Source organism: Arvicola amphibius, chromosome X, assembly GCF_903992535.2.
Source record: "Arvicola amphibius chromosome X, mArvAmp1.2, whole genome shotgun sequence".
Lineage (NCBI taxonomy): Eukaryota > Metazoa > Chordata > Mammalia > Rodentia > Cricetidae > Arvicola > Arvicola amphibius.
Window position 1 is genome coordinate 116771187 of NC_052065.1, and position 19885 is coordinate 116791071.

Consider the following 19885-nt stretch of genomic DNA (forward strand, 5'->3'; position numbering starts at 1 on the left):
TTCATCTTTCCTTTAAAACACATGGGAACGTGACAGGAGACTACAGGGTTTCATTCTTCTTCCCCCCCCCCGCCCCGCCTTTGCAAATTGATCTGTCTCACAAACGTATGTTAAAGAAGCTCGTTTTTCACATCTCTCAGTGTGTGTCCCACTCACTCTTCTTTTTTTTTTTTTTGTGATCCGAGCCCTGGGGAAAGAGCAGAATGCAAGTTACGGGTAGAGGAAGCTCTTCTCCTTCCCATCCTCTCTTGAGTAGGCGGAATTAAGATGAAGGAATAATATCAGTTATTCTTTTGTTCTTAGAAGATAAAGTAGACTCAGAGTTACGAATCACGGGAAACGCCTCCAACGGCTGTGGTATGCATGCAACTATGTGCAGAGCTTTTTAAATAATTTTCATGAAGTTGTCCTTTGCCAATGTATTTACACCCTCACTAGTTTTGCTAATGAGATGCACTTAAAAATGGGAATAATAAAATCAAAGGGAGATGAAAAAGTACTTGAGAACTTAATTGTATTTCTGCTTTATGAACACATTTTTTTTCTTGGTGCTAAGCACAGAATGGCTTGAAAGTTAGTGCTTCCTTCAGAGTACAAAACAAGGCTGCTCAAGACCTCTGACTCCATCCATGCTTTGCCACTGAGGCCAAGGTTTCCGTGCCGGCCTCATCCATCTCTACACTGGCTTTTAAGTGGCTGTACAAAGAAAGGGACCGGCCTGTGAGTGATTAAATGCTTTCTAATGGCCACGGGGAAGCTCGGAGTTGTTGGGGCTGCATTTCTGACTACATTCCATTTATCTCGGTGCACACCCGGGAAAGATGGTGACTGGAGCCCTCGCGTTATTGTGCAGAGGCCAGTTTAATAACCTTTGAGAGAGACATAAAAATGTAAGTACACTATAAAAAATAGATAAACTAAGAACATTTTCTTTATATACCTACATAAATATTTTGAAGTCTTATAAACGTGGAGATGCAAACTGAAGCAGCTGGCCACCTAAAGGAATCTGACCTCGAGCCAAATTCCTTATGTTTAATTAGAAACATGCTTAATTTTGATCTCAGTTCTTATTCTGTCATACGTAAAATATAGTCGGGCTAACTATTTTACTTCAGAAATATAAATCATGGAAATCTCTTAAGGTTTCCATAAAATTTTATCAGATCCTTGTAATATGATCCTGAGGTTGTGCACAGTAGAGAAATGTTCCACTCACAGCACATTCTTCAAGAGTTTAGCAAAATTTATGGAGAGTTTGTTTACGCTTTCTCATTCTTGAAGTGATCTGAAAACTTACACAGTCATTTAGACCATTCTAGACTTACACAGTACTTAGCACCAGCTTAATAATTGATAGTAAATATTTTAATCTTGGATCAATTCATCAGTTTGTGGGGATTGTTTATGAACTGAGCTGAAATCTGCAGTAAATCACTGATTGGAGCTGTTGGCCTGCTGACATTGGATCCTATGGGAGCCATGAGGGAGACTGTCACCCTTACTTTGCCTTCCACACTCTGGAGGTTAGCTGCTTTCAACCTCATTTTTGCCATGGGAAAAAAGCAACCAAGTGTAGTAACCTTGATGGAAAGTCAAGATTATGGGGTCATCCCTTTATTTATAGATTCTAAATCGAAACATATGGTAGCTGCATATCTGTACAGGAGTTGGTCAGGGTACTGCGGGTTGGTTCAGAGATTAACATAATAATATAAGAAGAATTTATATTATTAACGATATCTCCTTGATACCTACCTCTACCCTCACCAACTGTCCCAGTCCCCAGTAACCATTCCTCTACACACTGATTCTGTGAGATCGTTTTTTTTTTTAAGTTCCACACAATGAATGAGGTGTTTTTGTCCTTAGCTTATTTCACTGATGTCCTCTAGGCTTTGCAATGCAGTGAAAGGAATAAGTTTATGAGATCTATTATAGAGTGTGTTGACTGTTAGGATCAGGCATCTGCACTGGCCCTCCCTTGGGGTCCTGACAGGATACGTCCTCAGCCGCTGCCATTAAAAGCACCTCCTGTGCATTCCCTATGTCCCTTTTAAAAGGGCCCTGCCCACCTCCCATCTCTCTCCCTTTCTCTCTGTTTCTTTCTCTCTTTCTTTCTCTTCTGTTGTTCTTTTTTTTAAATTTTTTTTTCATGGTTTATTTTTTTTTATATTTAAAAATTTCCATCTCCTTCCCTCCTCCTCCCCCCTCCTTCCCCTTCCCTCCCCTCCTTCTCCCCCTTCCCTCCCCTCCCCTCCACCCATACCTCCCCTCCCTCCTTCTCAAGGCCAAGGAGCCATCAGGGTTCCCCACTCTATGCTAAGACCAAGGTCCTCCCAACTCCCCCCAGGTCCAGGAAGGTGATCGACCAAGCTGAGAAGGCTCCCACAGAGCCCGTCCATGCAGAAGAATCAGAGCCCAGAGCCATTGTCCTTTGCTTCTCAGTCAGCCCCCGCTGTTGGCCACATTCAGAGAGACGGGTTTGGTCGCATGATCCATCAGTCCCATTCCAACTGGAGTTGGTGATCTCCCATTAGTTCTGTCCCAGCGTCTCCATGAGTGAACGCACCCCTCTCGTTCCTGACTTTCTCCCTCAAGTTCTCGCTCCTTCTGCTCCTCATCAGGACCTTGGGAGCTCAGTCCAGTGCTCCAATGTGGGGCTCAGTCACCTTCCCCATCTGTCGCCAGCTGGAGGTTCCCTCACTGTCCTGACTTTCTTTCTCATGTTCTCTCTCCTTCTGCTCCTCATCAGGACCTTGGGAGCTCAGTTCTGTCGTTCTTGTTCCCAAAGACCGGTCTCTGGCCCCCTCTCTGCCTGCCTTTCTGCTCCTTCTCTCTCTTCTTCCAACGGACCTCCTATCTGAGCCCTGTTGCAAGGCATGACTTCTTCCGTAATGTTTTTTTTTAATTACAGTATTGACTCTAGTTATCAACTATACATTGTAGTCTTGAAAGCTGCTGAATAGACGTTACCTGTTCTCCGCGCAGAAATTATAGCTGTGGGAGGTGGTGCATGTTGATTATATAGATTTAATCATTCTAAAACATATATGCTTTAACACATTATAAATACATGATAAATGTGTAATTTTATCAATAAATTTAAAATAAAAATTTATAATATGAAATTTCTGTGTTAAAATTTGAAACCTCTTTTGTTTAATTTTTTAATCTCTTTAAATGATGAGTTATTACGAAACTGACATTGGTCACTTCTTTGATCTATTTATAGTGGAAATAATTTCTGGCTTTATGGCAAAAAGGGACTAAGTTTAAGTTTCATGTAAACTCAAGCTGTAGAAAGAAAACTTTGGACTTAATAGTCAGGAACTCTGGATTTAAGTTTGACCTTTGCCACTAGCAAAACATCTTGTATACTTAACGATTTATCATCCACCTAGGCTTTGGCTAAGGCGTCTGGCTAACTTCCTATTTATCTCCAAGGTTTTCCCATTCTTTTAATCCCAGGATTCTGTTTAGCCCTTGGCCTCTCTCTATCACTGCCACACCTTAGACAGTAGTTTAAGACACAGCAGACACACCACAATACCCCCGGCAGTGTAGATAGCAGTGATAAGAGGTAAGGTTTTGTGACCTTTGCATTTCCTGCTGGCCCCAAAAGCCTGGGACTGAAGCAGAAGCCAGTTGAATTTGCATATGTTCAGTCCTGGTAAAAGAAGGTGATCTATGAGGCCTATGCCTGATCATTTTCAACCAGTTCTTAGCAGTGTCTTGTATAGGAAATCCACTGCAAACATTTTTCTTTCACAGTGCTCCGAGAGAAAGTGAAACATTTTAACATGAAGGAATAGTAATTTAATTGAAGGCTCACAAAGGCAGTGGAGAATGATTTTTATTTCTGTTGCACCTTGCTTGTTAGGTAACAGGTGGCAGCTATAGACATGAGAGTAATCCAGAAAAGCCCGTCATTTTTAACTTAGAAGAGATCATCTAGTAACTGTGCATTATTGGGCTTTAGCATTTTGTTAGGTGCTGTAAACACAGACGCCCCTGTTGGCTGCGCGCCACTTGAGGAATTTTAAGGCAATTAAAGGTGTCTTTACTTATTATCCTATTGGGGAGACCAATGCCAAACATCTTAACCTTGCAAACTTCCTAATGCTGTGACCCTGTAATACAGGTCTTCATGTTGTTTGTGCTGAGCCCAACCAGAAAATCATTTCGTTGCTACATCACAATTGTAATTTCGCTACTGTTAGGAATCATAATATCAAGGCTTCCACTGTGGGGTCAGGACCCCCAGGTTGAGAACCACTGCCTTAGGTATTCCGCCTTACTCAACCTGGTTATTGAAGACTCTTTAGAACACCCAAAACTTAGCCATTCCTACCCCACAACTGAGAAATCTCCCCACTTTACTTAAACTTCTTATGATTTCACTCTTTTCCCCGTAATGGCAATCTTACTTAGCTACCTCGTATTAGCTGCTGCATATTCAAAGAAGTAGATAATATTTGATTTTTTTTCTTTTTTTTCCTTCTAGATTTCTGTTCTGCTAGGGCCCAAAGAATATTTCTAATTCTTTCTACAGTTTTTTTTTTCTGCACCCATTCTCAGTATCCCTCTTTAACCAATTGGAGCCATTTTCTACTGCCTTCTAGATTGAGATTTTTATTCCGCATTGTTGGATTTTTAACGCAAATGCTATCATCGGTTACAAATCAAATTACTGTGCATCCCAGAGACTATGTCAGATAAAAATGATGTTTGAGAAGAATTACAGGAAAATGATGGTCTGTGCTGGACAAATACTTTGATGTTGGTAGTCCTGATGGGGAAAGTACTGATTTTTGAGATGCGTCCTTAGAAGTGTTTCAGACTTCATTTTAAAGTATAGGTACATGCATGTAAGCAACACAGTGCTCTTGCTTTTGTTTTTGTTTTATTATGGTGGTGAAGATAGAGCCCCGGTGTACACATGCTAAAAATATCTATCGCTGAGTTACACATAAACCCCCTCACTTTTAATCTCTGAGTTGTTCCCTTTAGTGTACGTAAATTGATGTGACCTATATGTTGGCCCAAAAAACTAGGGACAGTGAGTTCTCTGTACCCAGTGATGTAAGCTTCACTTCTTCGTGCTCAGTAGTTCCCAAATTCATTTAGGATATAAGTATCATTTAGGATACTTAAAAAATATATATAAATTGATGGCAAAGTCCTAGTCTCAGGCACTTTGATTCAGAAGCTCTCGGAAGTATCCTAGGTGTCTACATTTCTTAAGGCTATACAGATGGTCATGATGTAGAGCCAAGATTGGAGCACTTTCCAAGAGTTTTTCTAAATTGTACTAGCCCTCTGTCTCTATAACTTGGGAATTCAAAAGGCCTTCTTCCACATATCACTGGGAAGGTGGGTTTTCATTGCATTGCTTTAAATACTTCTTGCCATTTATTTATTTGACTTTGCCTTCATTCTAAAGACAAGAAAGAGTTGGCTATGATTGCCTGCTCCCACAGTCTCAACACTCAGCAGGCTGAGGCAGCAGGATCCCTGTAAATGGAGGACATCTTGGCAAACAGAGATTCCCATCCTGGTCAGGATAACATGGCAAATCTCTTATCTAAGAAAGAAAAAGAAGGAAAGAAAGAAGAAAAATAAAACGATGATAGAGAAAGGCCTCTGTGAAAGAAAGAAAGAAAGAAAGAAAGAAAGAAAGAAAGAAAGAAAGAAAGAAAGAAAGAAAGGAAGGAAGGAAGGAAGGAAGGAAGGAAGAAAGAAAGAAAGAAAGAAAAGAGAAAACGTTGATAATGAAAAAACCAAGCAAATTGTCAAGAAGGAAATCTGTCCTTGCATGCTTGGAAATCAATATGGTAATTTCTCAGAAAATTGGCACTCAGTCTACCTCAAGATCCAGTGATACCACTCTTGGGCATATACCCAAAGGATGCTCACTCATACCACAAGGACACTTGCTCAACTGCGTTCATAGCAGCATTATTTGTAATAGCCAGAACCTGGAAACAACCTCGATGCCCCTCACCTGAAGAATGAATAAAGAGAAATTTAGAAATTGGGTGTTATTTATCAAAGATTCAAGAAGTGGCAGTGAGACAAAGGTCTCTACCCTCTAGATAGTTAGGAGAGGGAGGGTACAGTAGAGAAAACTCTTTGCTTCAAATTTCTTCTACTCTGGAACTCAATGTTTTGCAGAAATTGTAAGCCCAGCATTAGAGTTGAAGTATAATTACTCTGTAAATGACGGCTCTGTCTGGTTTTCTGACTCCAACTTGCTATTCCTCAGTTGAAACTCTTAAGCTATATTGATAAGTTAGGATTCACTTCATAGCCTCCTTAACATGTGAAATGTGACTTGGTTTTGAAATCAATGATTTACATATTTGCAGGAGCCCATTTATTACAGAAAGCAGTGAACAGCTGCGTCCTCCCTAAGGTCAATAGCTTCACTTAAAGCCCTTTAAAACACCAATTAAGAAGAGTAGAATTTAATTTCTGTTGCTTATTAAGTTCTTATTAGGAAGTTAGTTATTAGTATAGTTCTCAGAATGTATTATTAGACAGTACATCTAATATGTAATCAAGACTGTGTTTTCCAAAGTTCGGATTTCTTTTGTAAGTATATATTAAAAAAAAAAACCCAAGGGGTTGGGAAGACAGCTTCATTAAAGTGCTTGCACTGCAGTGCTGGCAAGCATGAGGACACGAATTCAATCCCCAGAACTGGGGTGAGGTGGGTGAGGTGTACTACACATACTTGTAATCCTTGTGCTGGGGAGGTAGAGACAGGCAGACAGATTCTTGGGGCTTTGCTGGGCCAGACTGCCTAGCCTGCTAGATGAGCCTCATGTTCCAGTAAGAGACCGTGTTTGGTTATTTGGGGCTTTTTGTTGTTGTTGTTGTTTTGTTTTTTCAAAACAGGGTTTCTCTGTGTAATAGCCCTAGCTGTCTTGAAACTCACTCTGTAGACCAGGCTGGCCTCGAACTCACAGAGATCTGCCTGCCTCTGCCTCCGGTGTACTGGAATTAAAGGAGTGTGCTGCAATACCCAGCTGAGAGACTTAAAATGCAAGGCAGGGAACAGTGAGATGGCTCAGCAAGGTAAGATGCTTGCCACATAAGCCTGGTGATCTCAGTTCGGTCCTTGGAAGTCACATAAAAATGAAAGGAGAGACTACTCTACAAAGGATGTTTTTACACGTATGCACTATGGTACTTGCGCCAAATAATAATAATAAAAAGTTTAAACAATTTGGGCAGTTCGTGAAGACTGACACCCAAGGTCGACCTCTAGCCTTCCCATGCAAGTACACACATATGCACATGTACCTGTACTCAAATGTGAACTTTCACACCCATTCACATACATGTACCCATATACACCTAAAAGAAAGAAAGCAAAAATTTGTCATCGAATCTTTTTCTACGTTCTCTAAATTTAAGAAGTTATAGTGAGCCGAAATCATCCGCAGATTATTTCATGACTCTTTTCAGCACAAGCTACTACAATGAGAAACACTAGCACGCAAACTAGGAGGAGGTAGCTGTGGGTTAGCCGCCGTACATATGGTAGTAATCACAGCACGGTGCTGGCAAGAGGCTGCTCCCAAGGAGTTGTGCCCAGTTGTTCACACCTCTAATTCCAGCACTCAAGAGGTCTGAGGTGGAGGATCACCAGTTCCAGGGCAGCCTGGGCAATGGGTAGGAACAACCACAAACAAAACCAAACTGCAATCAAGAGAAAGCACTAGTGCTCCAAAGAATCTGTAATGGTGGCAATCGAGTTGTTGGGAAGAAATGCTAACAAACCGTGAGCTGTGGAGCATCACTTCTAGCCACCAGAAGTGTGATACAGCTCCTTCAAGAAGCCCTATGGGGATTTCCAGGTGTATTGGTTGGTCCCGTGTAGAGATGCACATTGGACGTGGTCACTACAGGTGGGTAGGGACTCACACTAATCTTGAAAATGGAGAAAAATACTCCAAAATGGAAAGTGCATCTCCGAGAAAAAGAAAGTTGAACCTCATTGAGGAGACTATGTGAAGACTGGAAGGTTGATAGATCATGTGCTTAGCTTTATTTTTGGTAAGATGACAAAGAGAAGTTCAAGACAAAGAACTTGGGAGGAAAACTTCAGCAGCTTCTTTGTCTAATGAAGTGACACACGGCGGATGCGCAGACTCTGTCTCCTGAAATCCATGTTGCGATGAAACGTGGGGAAATTATAGCAAATGACCATATAGTAAATGAACTCGCAGTAGGTTTAGGTTTAGTTGGCAAATTTGATTGAGTGACTAGAACTAGGTAGCGTCCTTTTAGGTTTTGAAGAAGCTCAAAGTAAAGTTTTGGACTGACAGGTTCCCTCAAGTATACTTTAATAATGTCCCGTTTGAAAGGTTTGAAAATCTTCATTTTCAACTTGATCAGCAGCGTCTCTTTAGCCATAGCAATAAGAATATAGGATGGTTAGCTCATGGGACCAATTTGGTATCTTTTAAAGCAAAACTATCTCTGTATCAAGAAAGGTCAGTATGTTTATACATTTAGATTTTGCTAATGTACATATTTATGCTTAGTTCTAGATTGTATTGTGTTGTCTAATTCTAGTTCCCGTCTGTAAGATGACTTGAAAAATATTTTATATTTTTCTTTAAAATTATTGTAATTCTATACATGTGATAATTATATACATTATGTGTTAATTCAGTTCACACAGAACAGTGTGTAAGAATCACCTGGGGTAGTTAGTACTGATACCTCCTTAAACATAAAAAAATTAAAGACACATGACAGTAGTACATATTTATGTGGTATGATACAGTATTTCATGTGTATACGCTATGTGCAGATAATATCAAGTGAATGACATTACTATCTATTTATCATTACCTTGTGTTTGAGTTCTTATTCATAGAACATATTAGCTTATTGTGAGCTATACTCCCTGCACACACATACTGTAGACTGGAACTTATAAACTCCTCTCTGCTGTGTTTGGCTACCTGTCCTCCAACCTCCCCCGTGCTCTCCTCCCACACTCCTGAACCTAAGTCATCATTATTATATATTCAAATTGCCTTCTCAAAGCCTACTTAAGTAAAAGGGTGTGGAGAATCTGTCTTTTTTGCAACTGTCTTACTTTACGTAACACCCTCTACCTCCTTCCATTTTCCTGTAAAGGATACTATACTAATCTGTTGATAGCTGAGTAGTATTTTCTTTGTGCGCATGTGTCCATCCATCACATTTTTCTTATCTAGTCATCTCTTGATGGTCCCTAGACTAATTCCCTATCTGAGTTATTGTGAGTAGTGCCTAACTATTCTGAAAAAGCATGAGGGTGCACATGTCTCTGATACAGTTACTTCTTTTCCTCAAAAGACAAACTCTAATGTGTGATACCTGGATCAAATGGTAGGTCTCTTTTTGATTTTTCTGTCGCTACTATTCTCTATAATGGTTATACTCATTCACTTTTCTATTAACTGTGTATAACAATTCCTTTTTCTTTATATCCTTCGCAACATTTGATACATATTGGGGAGATAAAAAATGAAAACTTAATGAAGTAGTCTATATTTAATCTGATTCACTTTTCTCTATTTAGAAAGTTTGATTCGTGCAGCTGGAGAGATGGCTCAGTGGTTAAGAGCACTGGCTGTTCTTGCTGAGGACCCAGGTTCAATTCCCAGCACCCACATGACAGCTCACAGCTGTCATTAACTCCAGTTGTGGGGAATCAAATCCTCTGTTCAGTTCTCCATAGGTACCAGGCACACGTGTGGTACACTTACATACCTGCAGGCGAATAAAAATAGACACACATAAAATAAAAGTAAACCTAAAAGAAAAATTGATTCAAAGCTTTTGTGTTTCCTCTCTGCTTTCTTCTCCTTAGAATAATATAGCTGATCCAGAAGAACTGTTCACAAAATTAGAGCGCATTGGAAAAGGCTCCTTTGGAGAAGTTTTCAAAGGAATCGACAACCGTACCCAGCAAGTGGTTGCAATTAAAATCATTGACCTTGAGGAAGCCGAAGATGAAATAGAAGACATTCAACAAGAAATAACTGTTCTGAGTCAGTGCGACAGCTCATATGTAACGAAATACTATGGGTCCTATTTAAAGGTAATGTGCTCATTATGTATTATATATTATTTCATAATGTGTTCATGCTATATTATTTCATAAGGTGTTTTCACTATATTTTGTTTTCTTTTAATTCTAGTTTTGAGAGGCAGTATCTTTTCTTATCCTTTTTTTTAAAGGAGACAGGGTCTCACTGTGTAGCCTGACTCTCCTGGAACTCACAATGTAGATAGAACAGGCCGGCCTTCATCTCCTAGAGATCTGCCTGCTAGTTAATATTAAAAGTGTGCACTGTGATACCCAACTCAAAAGGCAGGGACTTAAATTAGGATTTGGTAATCTTTACCGTCTAGGCAGAATCAGCTCCATTTATGGTGTCATCTAAACCATTGTTAGAGTTAACAGCAGCTTCTTGAAAGTACTCCAGAGCTCAACTGCTCTTTTCTATCCCTGAACTTATGGTACAGGGGAAGAAGAAAAGGAGGGTTTAGGCCACATTGCCACATAAAAGCTGTACCCCTGACTTTCCACATGCTATTCTTAATAGTCTAATTGTTCTCAAACTCAGAGTGGAGGGAGCATATCGATAGTATTGAGTTATGGTTGTTACTTATGCATTTCTCTCCCAAGGTTGTGAGCATATTGACGACAGCTTAGCTTAATATTTTCCCGTTTTTATATCCCTTAGTCCAGTTTATGATTCATACTAAGCACATGATATAGTTTACCTGAACCATCCCCAGGTTCTTGCTTTCTTCCTCCACAGCACTAAGATCTGTGTGATCAAATCCTTCATTCACATAAGATGGTGCAATATTTGCAGAGACACTTCTCATCCCACCTAGAATGATGTGTTCTACCCCAAAGCGATAGATGTCAAGTGCATTTATTTATCCAGTGACTCACAGATGCATTCTTTAATAAATAAATCCTTTTCTTATTGTCAAAAAACAAAAAGAAATAAAATAAGTAAGAGATAAATAAATAAGAAAGAAAAGAAACTACTTCCAGCCCAGTATGAGCCAGATTGCTATGGAGGTAGTATAAAGTCTGAGTTGTGGGTGGCTACGTTGCCATGGTACAATGGATTCACTGCATGGCTTTACTGCCATGGCATGACTTTGCATTAGAGACAGGAGTGCTTGTCTGGAGCACAGGCATGTGCAGAAAGATTTCTGGCTCTGTGCATATGAAACTCCTGGTTTGGTATGGTGGTGCCTGGGTTGTCGGCGATATGGGGAAGACAATGTAGCCATTAAGACATCTAGCCTCCAGAGTGCTTGCTTTCCCTTGTGGCCACCAGGCTAGTTAGTGTGTGTGGCCCAGGTGCACACAGAGAGCTAGGGGTCTGAGGCAGTGACCCTTCCTGGCAGTGACACGTGGCTCCATCTAGTACAGCTACAGAACCCAGGTCTGGACTGTGGACCCTCATGGAGCAGCCATTAATTCAAGGCTGAGGAACTGGTTGGTTTGGTAGAATGAGGGTCCTTTTCCCACTGCCTCAACAGCTTTTTGCTTCATGAGCAAGGTTGTGTTCCTGTGCCTGCCCTCCCTGGAGCTCCCTAGGAAGACTAGCTGTTATGATGTCGGTTTCTTCTGGAACAGTTCATTTGGGACCACGGTGGTTCCTGCTGCATGGCGATGTTGATAGCCTTCCTCTTTCTTCTTCATTCATGGCCATCTCTCAGCTGCACAGGTATACCACTCTCACCAGTGATCCTTTCTGTGGAGAGATCCTGCTGCCTTTGTGTCTCCTGTGTTGCTGCAGTTAGGGCTAGTGAGTTATTTTGGTTTGTGGGTATGTTCTCTCTCATCTTCTCTCCTTCCATCCCACCATGTGCACCCATTATGCGTGTGTGCGTGCATGCATGTGTGCATGTGTTTGTGTGTGTGTGTGTGTGTGAGAGAGAGAGAGACAGAGAGAGAGAGAGAGAGAGAGAGAGAGAGAGAGAGAGAGAGAGAGAGAGAGGAAGAGTGGTGTCTTCTATGCCTCCATCTTGGTGACCTAAAGTGTCATTGCTTCCTTGATCTTTATGTATTTATATTAGTTTATATTGATATGAATCATCAATTTTACTGACTTTGAAAAACTTTTTTTACCAACATATTGCATACATTAGATTGAATAGGGAGTCAATTTGCTCTAGAGTCATTCAACAGCTAGACACTGTGTCATACGGGGTACCAGGTGCTGGAGATATAAAATGAATAGCATACTCCTGTAGCCAGAGAGCACTCAGTCCAGCATTACAAAAAAAGTACAAATTTTATGATAAACGTATATAGATACTTATCATACTATATAATGTCATACTGAGTATCTACGTATAGCAGATTACAGATGAAATGGGCAGGAGTGTAGCTATTGACTGGGAGTTTGCCTAGCATGCTTGTCTTACTGGGTTCCATTCACGGGACTGCAAAAATTAAAATCAAACAAAAGCTACATATTAATAAGTGCAAATAAGCAAGTGCTTACTTGTGTATTTTTCATCAAGAATAACTCGAAGAAGTTGCCTCAAGGAAGAGGTGATGAGAATGGAAAATTCCATCTCATTTCAGCATTTACTCCTACAAGTTAGCTGTCACCATATTTTACTGCATCTGAAAACTTCTGGTTCTTTGTAGCATAGTATTTGCTTTCATATTCCTCCCTAAAATATCTAACTTAGAAGTTCCATATAGTTGTATGGAATGCTTTGGAGTGATTGCTCCATCTCAGTGCCTGTGCGTTCTCCCCCTAATTCCTACGGTGGGCTTTGTAGGCAGCCCTGGGAATTTTCTGGTCATATGTATTATTGCTCTTTCTGGATTGAGTACTGGTAATTCCAGACTCTCTCTTGAGCAAACCTGAACCCTTGTTATTTTTAGGCACCTAGATCAGATAAGCTATTTTTGGTGGCTGGCTTAAAATATTCAATAGACTCTATTTAAAATATTTTTTTAATACTTTGTTCTAGCTCAGCAGTAGCATGGCGGTGAAGATTTCAGTAGTTAACTAAGAGCCTTTGTTTACTCATGGTTCTTCCACAGACGGATGTGTTGCAGATGCGTGGGTTTCTATTTGTAAGAGATTATATTTCAAAAATACTGCCTTCAAACCTAGCCTAGTAGGATCTACATACTGGTCTTCTAGTAATTACTTCAGCTGTTAATAAGTACAAACTAATGCTTTATTTTGTCCCAAATATTGACTGTAGAATTCTTTAGAGCATTCCAACAAAATATTTGTTAAAGTATAAAACTGAAATATTTTCATCTCCTTTACCAATCATTAGTGGAAGTCCTGGAAAAGGGTATTTGAGGAACCTTTTTCCTTCATGATAAACTCTATAAATACAGTTATGGGTAAATGGCTATACATACAAAATGTAGGACACTTATCTGATTTTAAGTCACTTCCTCTTTGAGTCGTGTGTGTGTGTGTGTGTGTGTGTGTGTGCGTGCGTGCGTGCGTGCGTGTGTGTGTGTGTGTGTGTGTGTGTGTGTGTAAGGATGAAAGCCAGAGCCTTGCGCATGGTTGATGTTTATTAACACTAAGCTAAATCCTAGGCCTAAAAGTATAATCCACGCTGGGCCTGAACGCATGGTCCTCCTGCCCTTACCCTGTGTAGCTTTTGGATTTGTTCACTTCCATGGTGGGCTAAGGATTTTACTGAAATTAACCAACTCATTATTTTCCACTGATATTGTCATATTGTGATTGCGTAGGCATGCGTTTTTTTTTTTAAATTGTAAACTAAAAACACATCAAATCTAACAGCGTTTTTTTTTAAGCAGTCAGCATAACTTGAGACCACATCCTGTTAGTATCGTGAGGGAATGGCTTTGTCAATTGACTTGGATACATATTGGGGGGCTGTCCATGCATTTCAGATGGCAGTGGAGTTTGTGAGCCAGCTTAATTGAGCAAAATAGGATCTGGGATTTACACAGGCTACCATACATAACCAAGACTTTACTGTAAACTGGGGTAAAAAGTGATTTCACTGTAAGCTAGGATAAAAAGTGACTCCATTTGAGAGAAAATTATATGTTCTCCCAAACTGTGCGCAGTTGTAGCGATTTCCTTCAGACATGCAAAAATATACTAGGTATTCATTTTGACTGAGCTCACTGTAGAATTCCATCTTTAAAAACAAGAGTAAGAAAACCAGACAAACACATCAGTGGGACCACGGTGTTTTCCTTTCGTTTTCGTTCGCTGCAGTTTCTTGACAAATTTAGGCTTTATGAAGAGTGCTAGGAGTACACAGACTTGCCTTTTGATCTCCTAATAGTGCTAGAATCTTTTATAATCTTTCAATATTTTGTTAGTTCAATGTAATTTTTAAATGAAACCCATTCAGGCATTGAACAGAATTTGAGTCATGCCTTTATTTGCTGCTGAAAGTGCCTTTAGATTTCTGTTTCTGTTAAGGGAATGTGGTCCTTGCCATAGGTCCCTATAGACTACAACCAGCATTTGTTTAAAAACTTGAGTGAGTGAAGTGAAGCGTTCCAGAGCAAAATCTATAGTTGTATGGTCTTCGTGCTATTTTTTTCATCAAACTTTGTGGTTTTTATCTAGGGTATATTCAATGCCTCTGGAATATTTTTTTTTATTTGAAAATGTGTTTGGTGTTTTCTTATAAAGCTTGAAGTCCATTTCCTTCTCCTTTGTAAAAGGCTCTTTTCTCAAAATGCAATGGTTTTAGCCTTAACATAATCCATCTCTAAGAAGCCCCATCTTTCAACAGACGTGTATTTATTGAATGCCTACTGTGTGCATTCATCTCATTTTGAATGCCTACTGTGTGCATTCATCTCATTTTGAATGCCTACTGTGTGCATTCATCTCATTTTGAATGCCTACTGTGTGCATTCATCTCATTTTGAATGCCTACTGTGTGCATTCATCTCATTTTGAATGCCTACTGTGTGCATTCATCTCATTTTGCATAATTTGTCCAGTCAATCTCATCCACTTTATTATTCTGTCAGCGTCAGAATTCAGCCTCCCTCCTCAGCTCCAGGTGTGTGTGTTCAAATTTGTTTCCTCTTCCCTCCTTAAACTAGAGTATATAGAGGGCAGTAACACTAACACTGGGGAGCAGCGTTTGAGTTACTGGAGGTATGACTTTGTGAGGCATGGGCTATGAACAAAGCATTCACAACTGGAGCAGAACCCTGTGGAGGGCATAAAGTTTCTGGCCCCATTCTTCATAAAGCTATCTCTACTCTCCTTTTTAATTAATTCTATAAAATCATTCATGCTAGATTTGAAAATCATGACAAAAAATAGTGTAAGTTTACTATTTTAGCCATTTTCTGTATTCATTTTAATGTTTTTATATTTTATGCTTTTCCTGTCCCCGTAACTCCTCCCCCATCTCCTTATCCCTAACCAACTTCATGTTCTTTCTCAAAAAAAAAAAAAAAAAACCAAAAACAAAATGTGGAGTCCAATTTGTGTTGGCAGACTATTCCTGCCATGGACTCTGCCCTGGAGGGTAGTTGATAAGCTCAGTATCCATTTTTAAGTGTGCCATTTTTGCGCTGTTGTTCAATCATGACCACTATTCATTTCTAGAATGTGTTTACCAATTGAAATTCTGTACCAGGATATAATAACTCCCTGTAGCTAGCTTCCTTGGCATCCACCATCCTAGGGCCTACTTCTATGCTCTTGACTGCTCTAGGTACCTTATACAATATTACCCTTTTGTGACTGGCTAATTACAACTCTACATTCTAGTTTATGCCATTAGTGTAACCGGCTATTGGAGTAGATCACCCACTTGTGTTGACTTGTATACAGTATAAATAATGCTCGTGTGTGTGTGTGTGTGTGTGTGTGTGTGTGTGTGTGTGTGTGTGTCATGGTGTGCATGTGCAGGTCAGAGGACTTGTGAGAGTCAGTTTTCTTCTTCTGCCATGTAGATTTGGAAGATCAAACTGAGGTCTTTGGACTTGCAAGCAAGCGTCTTTACCACCCTCTGAGCCGTTTTGTTGGTCTTGGAGTCATTTCTTTTCCTGTGTTCTAAATTTGGGGACAGTTTCCTATAACTTAAATTCTCTGCTTCAAACCATCATTCAAATGCATGGCTTCTTTTATAAGGGAAGTGGAGGTTTTCCTACAGAGATTTCCTGCCCTTAACAGTGATGGGTTTATGATTATGGATTATAGTCACTTGGCACTTTTGGAATTGTAAACCAATATATGGACACCATTTTAATCCAGCACATTTATTTGCATTCTGCAATACTAACTTCTGTTATCAGAAATCAAATGCAGAAGCTGTCCTACCCCCAAATAATAATATTTAGGTTGTCTGGGTTTCTGTTACTTATAATCGGTTTTTTTGGGGGGGTGGGGGTGGCTAGATGTAGACCGCAGATTCCCTGTGGGACAAGCTTCCTTAGACAAGCTTTCTTTTTTTTTTATGGTGCTCCTTCAGGCCTTGCACTGGCTCATGCCTTCTTAGCAGGAATTCAGATGTCCCCAAAACCCTCCTGTAAAGCTTATCTCTAGAAATGGAGAGATCTAAGGAAGGTAGCTGCAAAAAGCTATCAAGTCCCCTGGTTGTTTCAAAGTTCCAGTGAACCAGCTTGCTTCCTGGTAAGAAGCCTTATTTTCCGATGTAGAAGTTACTTAGTTGGGACTTGAGAAATCTCAGCCACATAGCCTTCTCTGTAAGGTCACCGCTTAAGCTTTCTCTGCATCCATTTTGGTGACAGTTGGAAAGCTTCCATTTAGAACTGGTACAAGCAAAATGCCACGCGTTGTTTTTTAACTTGAAAAACAGGTGCTTTCGTTCATGCAGAACAGCAAAATAGAAACATATTTTATAGGGACTTTCTTTTAAATGTCAGACACACAAGAAGCACTCTGAGTTCATGTGGTAGAGAGAGTATAGTTACTTATTAGGAACAAGTTTGTGGCAAATGAACAAATCTTAATTTATCTGTTGGAGGAGGGCCGCTTGTTGGTTTCAGGCGCTAGCTTAGACCTGAAATAATCACATCGAAACTGTATTAATTAAATCACTGCTTGGCTGATTAGCTCTAGCTTCTTGTTGGCTAACTCTTACATATTAATTTAACCCATTTCTATTGATCTGTATATCGCCATGTGGCTGTGGCGCATCTGTCTCCAGTGGCTCCATGGCTTCTCTCTAACTCCGCCTTCCTCCTCCCATGCTATAGGCCAAGCCAGCTCCTTTATTCATTAACCAATAAAAGCAACACTTAGACAGAAGGACTTCCCACACCATTTATCAGTAATTATAAGAGTTTTTCTTCCTCGTGAAAACACGTAAAGATGCATCACATTCGCCGTTTTCGCTGTCTCAGTGCTCAATTGCTCTACATAAAAGCAAGTTGCATGAACCACTCCTAGATCTCTGCTTCCTCCCCTACTATTGTGGGCGCTCATATCTTCTTTTCTAATGTAGACATAGGGTTTCCGGTGCTTTGCTTCCTTGGTTCAAGCTGGACTGCTATGGCAGAACAGATGGATGTCAAGATTACTGGAGGGGCGCGAAGAGGATAGGGAACGCTTTCTTTTACACATCCCACATAGAAACAGAATCAAGAAAAGGATTAAAAGGGTTAGGGAGGCGGTTTGCAGGTAAAATGCTTGACATGCAAGCAGCAGGACCAGAGTTCAAATCCCCACAACCCATGTACAAGTTCTGTAAGTGCATCTGGCCTATAATCTTAGCCTGTAAGAAGCACAGACAGAGAATTCTTAGAGCAAGCTGGCTAACCAGACTAGCCAAAACGGTATGTTCAAAGTTCAGTGGAAAGAAACTAAAAAACCTGCCTCTGTATATAAGGTAGAAAGCAATGGCTGGAAGCCATTCAACTTCAGGCCTCTATACACATTCACACACATGAAAACAGGAATATACATATGCATATCATACATATACATATGCAAGGGAAAAGACATCCTTTGGGTCCTATATTTGATTTATGTGAACATTCTCTCCCTAATTCTTAACTCTAAGCTACGTCGCGCGGTTTTCCTACTACAGAGTTCACCCAACTCTTGATTCTTTAGCCTTCTCTCATGAGTGTTTGTATCTCTGGAGTCCGTTCCCTGCCGTAATAAAGCCCCACGCTCGTGTGAATGTTGCAAATTTTAAATGAAACTCCTGAACATTGCTGAGGGCTTTTAAGAGTCTAAAGGCTAGTAGCAGTGGCTTGAGAATTTTCATCTCACAACTGGGCCTTTACGTGACAAAAACAGTACTTGTGTCATAAGTTGAAGCACAGCAATGACTGTCTTTTCCCCTAGGGGGAAAAATGGTTGCTCTATAAAACTGTAGGCCACGTCTCTACCACACTTCACGCTTGCTACTGTGGATGCACTTATGTTGAAGTTGTCTTTGGAAGCATCTATCCGCTGCCTGCCTTCCCCTGGAACCTAGGCATTATTTTAATGAAGAAACACGGGTTTCAAAAACTTAAATATTTTACTTGGAAATGGGCTCACAGCACACAAATCATTCACGGTGTGACCTGCTGTCAGCCTTGTTAAACCTGCCTTTCCACCTCGAGTCGGTTCTGTGGTCTCACAAAGTTTCAGCAAATACCATTCATGAAGTACTAGAGAGAAAGGAGTGTTTCAAGCTATGTCTGAAAGAAAGAGGAAGTTGGTGATTTATTTTTAAAAGCTTTTATTAGGCGAGGGAGGCGTTTGGTGCCTCATAGGGTCTAGGCTAGCACTCTGCTATCGAGCTGTGTTCCTAGTCATCTAGTGTTGATCCAATAGAGCTGGATGGTGTGCATGTGTGTGTGCATGCATGCGTGCGTCTGCATTTTATAGTGCATGTCTTTGTATCTCCCCTATAAAATGTTTTTTTTTTCTTGTTCAGCTCAGAATGAAGTCCTAGGTTTGGAACTTAACTATCTGCAAGTGGTCTTATTAAACTATATAGTCTCCCCCACCCTTTTTTGGAGGGGGATAGTTGTTTTTTTCTTCTGGATTCCATGTGTGTGCAAAAATATCTATTAATCATGGCTGGAAAAGGCTCTAAAATGTCTTAAAACAAATGGAACAATGCAAAATGTCTAGTGTCTTCAAACTCTAAAATTTCACAGAAAGCATTCAAAATTGTCCACTTGCTCCTTAGTTTTTGATGACATTATACTTTTCCTTCAATATTACTTCAAATAATGACTTCAAGTGATTGTTAATTTTGTGGATTTTAATAAAAATTAGCAATATTTAAAGTGATATGTGGTACTTGTATATGGTTAGCTGTATTGTTTAAGTAGTTTTGCAGGAAGTACAGGATTAGAATCTGACTCTACTTTTCTTTGAAAAACAATGTATGGTCTGGATCCCAAAGAACCATGTTAAAGTCTGTATTTATAACCAGTAGACTGGTAACTATGTAAGTTTTAATTTTTTTTCTAGTGGGTAATTTGGGGCCAGGCATGTAATCGTTAAATTGTTTTATGTCTTTACAGGGCTCAAAACTATGGATAATAATGGAATACCTAGGTGGAGGTTCAGCTTTGGATCTGGTGAGTATTTTAAAACAGTTATATATACATACATAAACTTATTTAATGCTTTGAAATTATGTAAGCAGTAGCTTTGGGGCAAACTAAGTTATTCAGGTAAGACGTTCAAATTAAACTCTTTTGGGATAGGCTTTTAATCTTGTGTGCACAAACTGCATTGTAGATTTGTTCATGCTGCTGAGAGTCTTAAGGTATGTAATCAATGCAAATATCCCAGCAAGACAAAGTCCTGACGTTAAGAGTGATTGTTTGCCAATTGCTGTCAGTTTGACATTTTCATGCATGCCTTAATAC

The 19885-nt window shown here is 40.0% G+C and overlaps 1 protein-coding gene across 1 annotated transcript in view; it reads left to right on the plus strand.

Moving 5' to 3' along the window:
* The window catches only part of Stk26 (serine/threonine kinase 26), a 54455-nt gene that overhangs the window by 21741 nt on the left and 12829 nt on the right, over nt 1-19885 (plus strand). Inside the window, exons 2-3 of the mRNA XM_038316759.1 lie at nt 9881-10111; nt 19535-19591. Of these exons, the coding sequence (XP_038172687.1) occupies nt 9881-10111; nt 19535-19591 (288 nt within the window). The remainder of the gene's footprint in view (nt 1-9880; nt 10112-19534; nt 19592-19885) is intronic.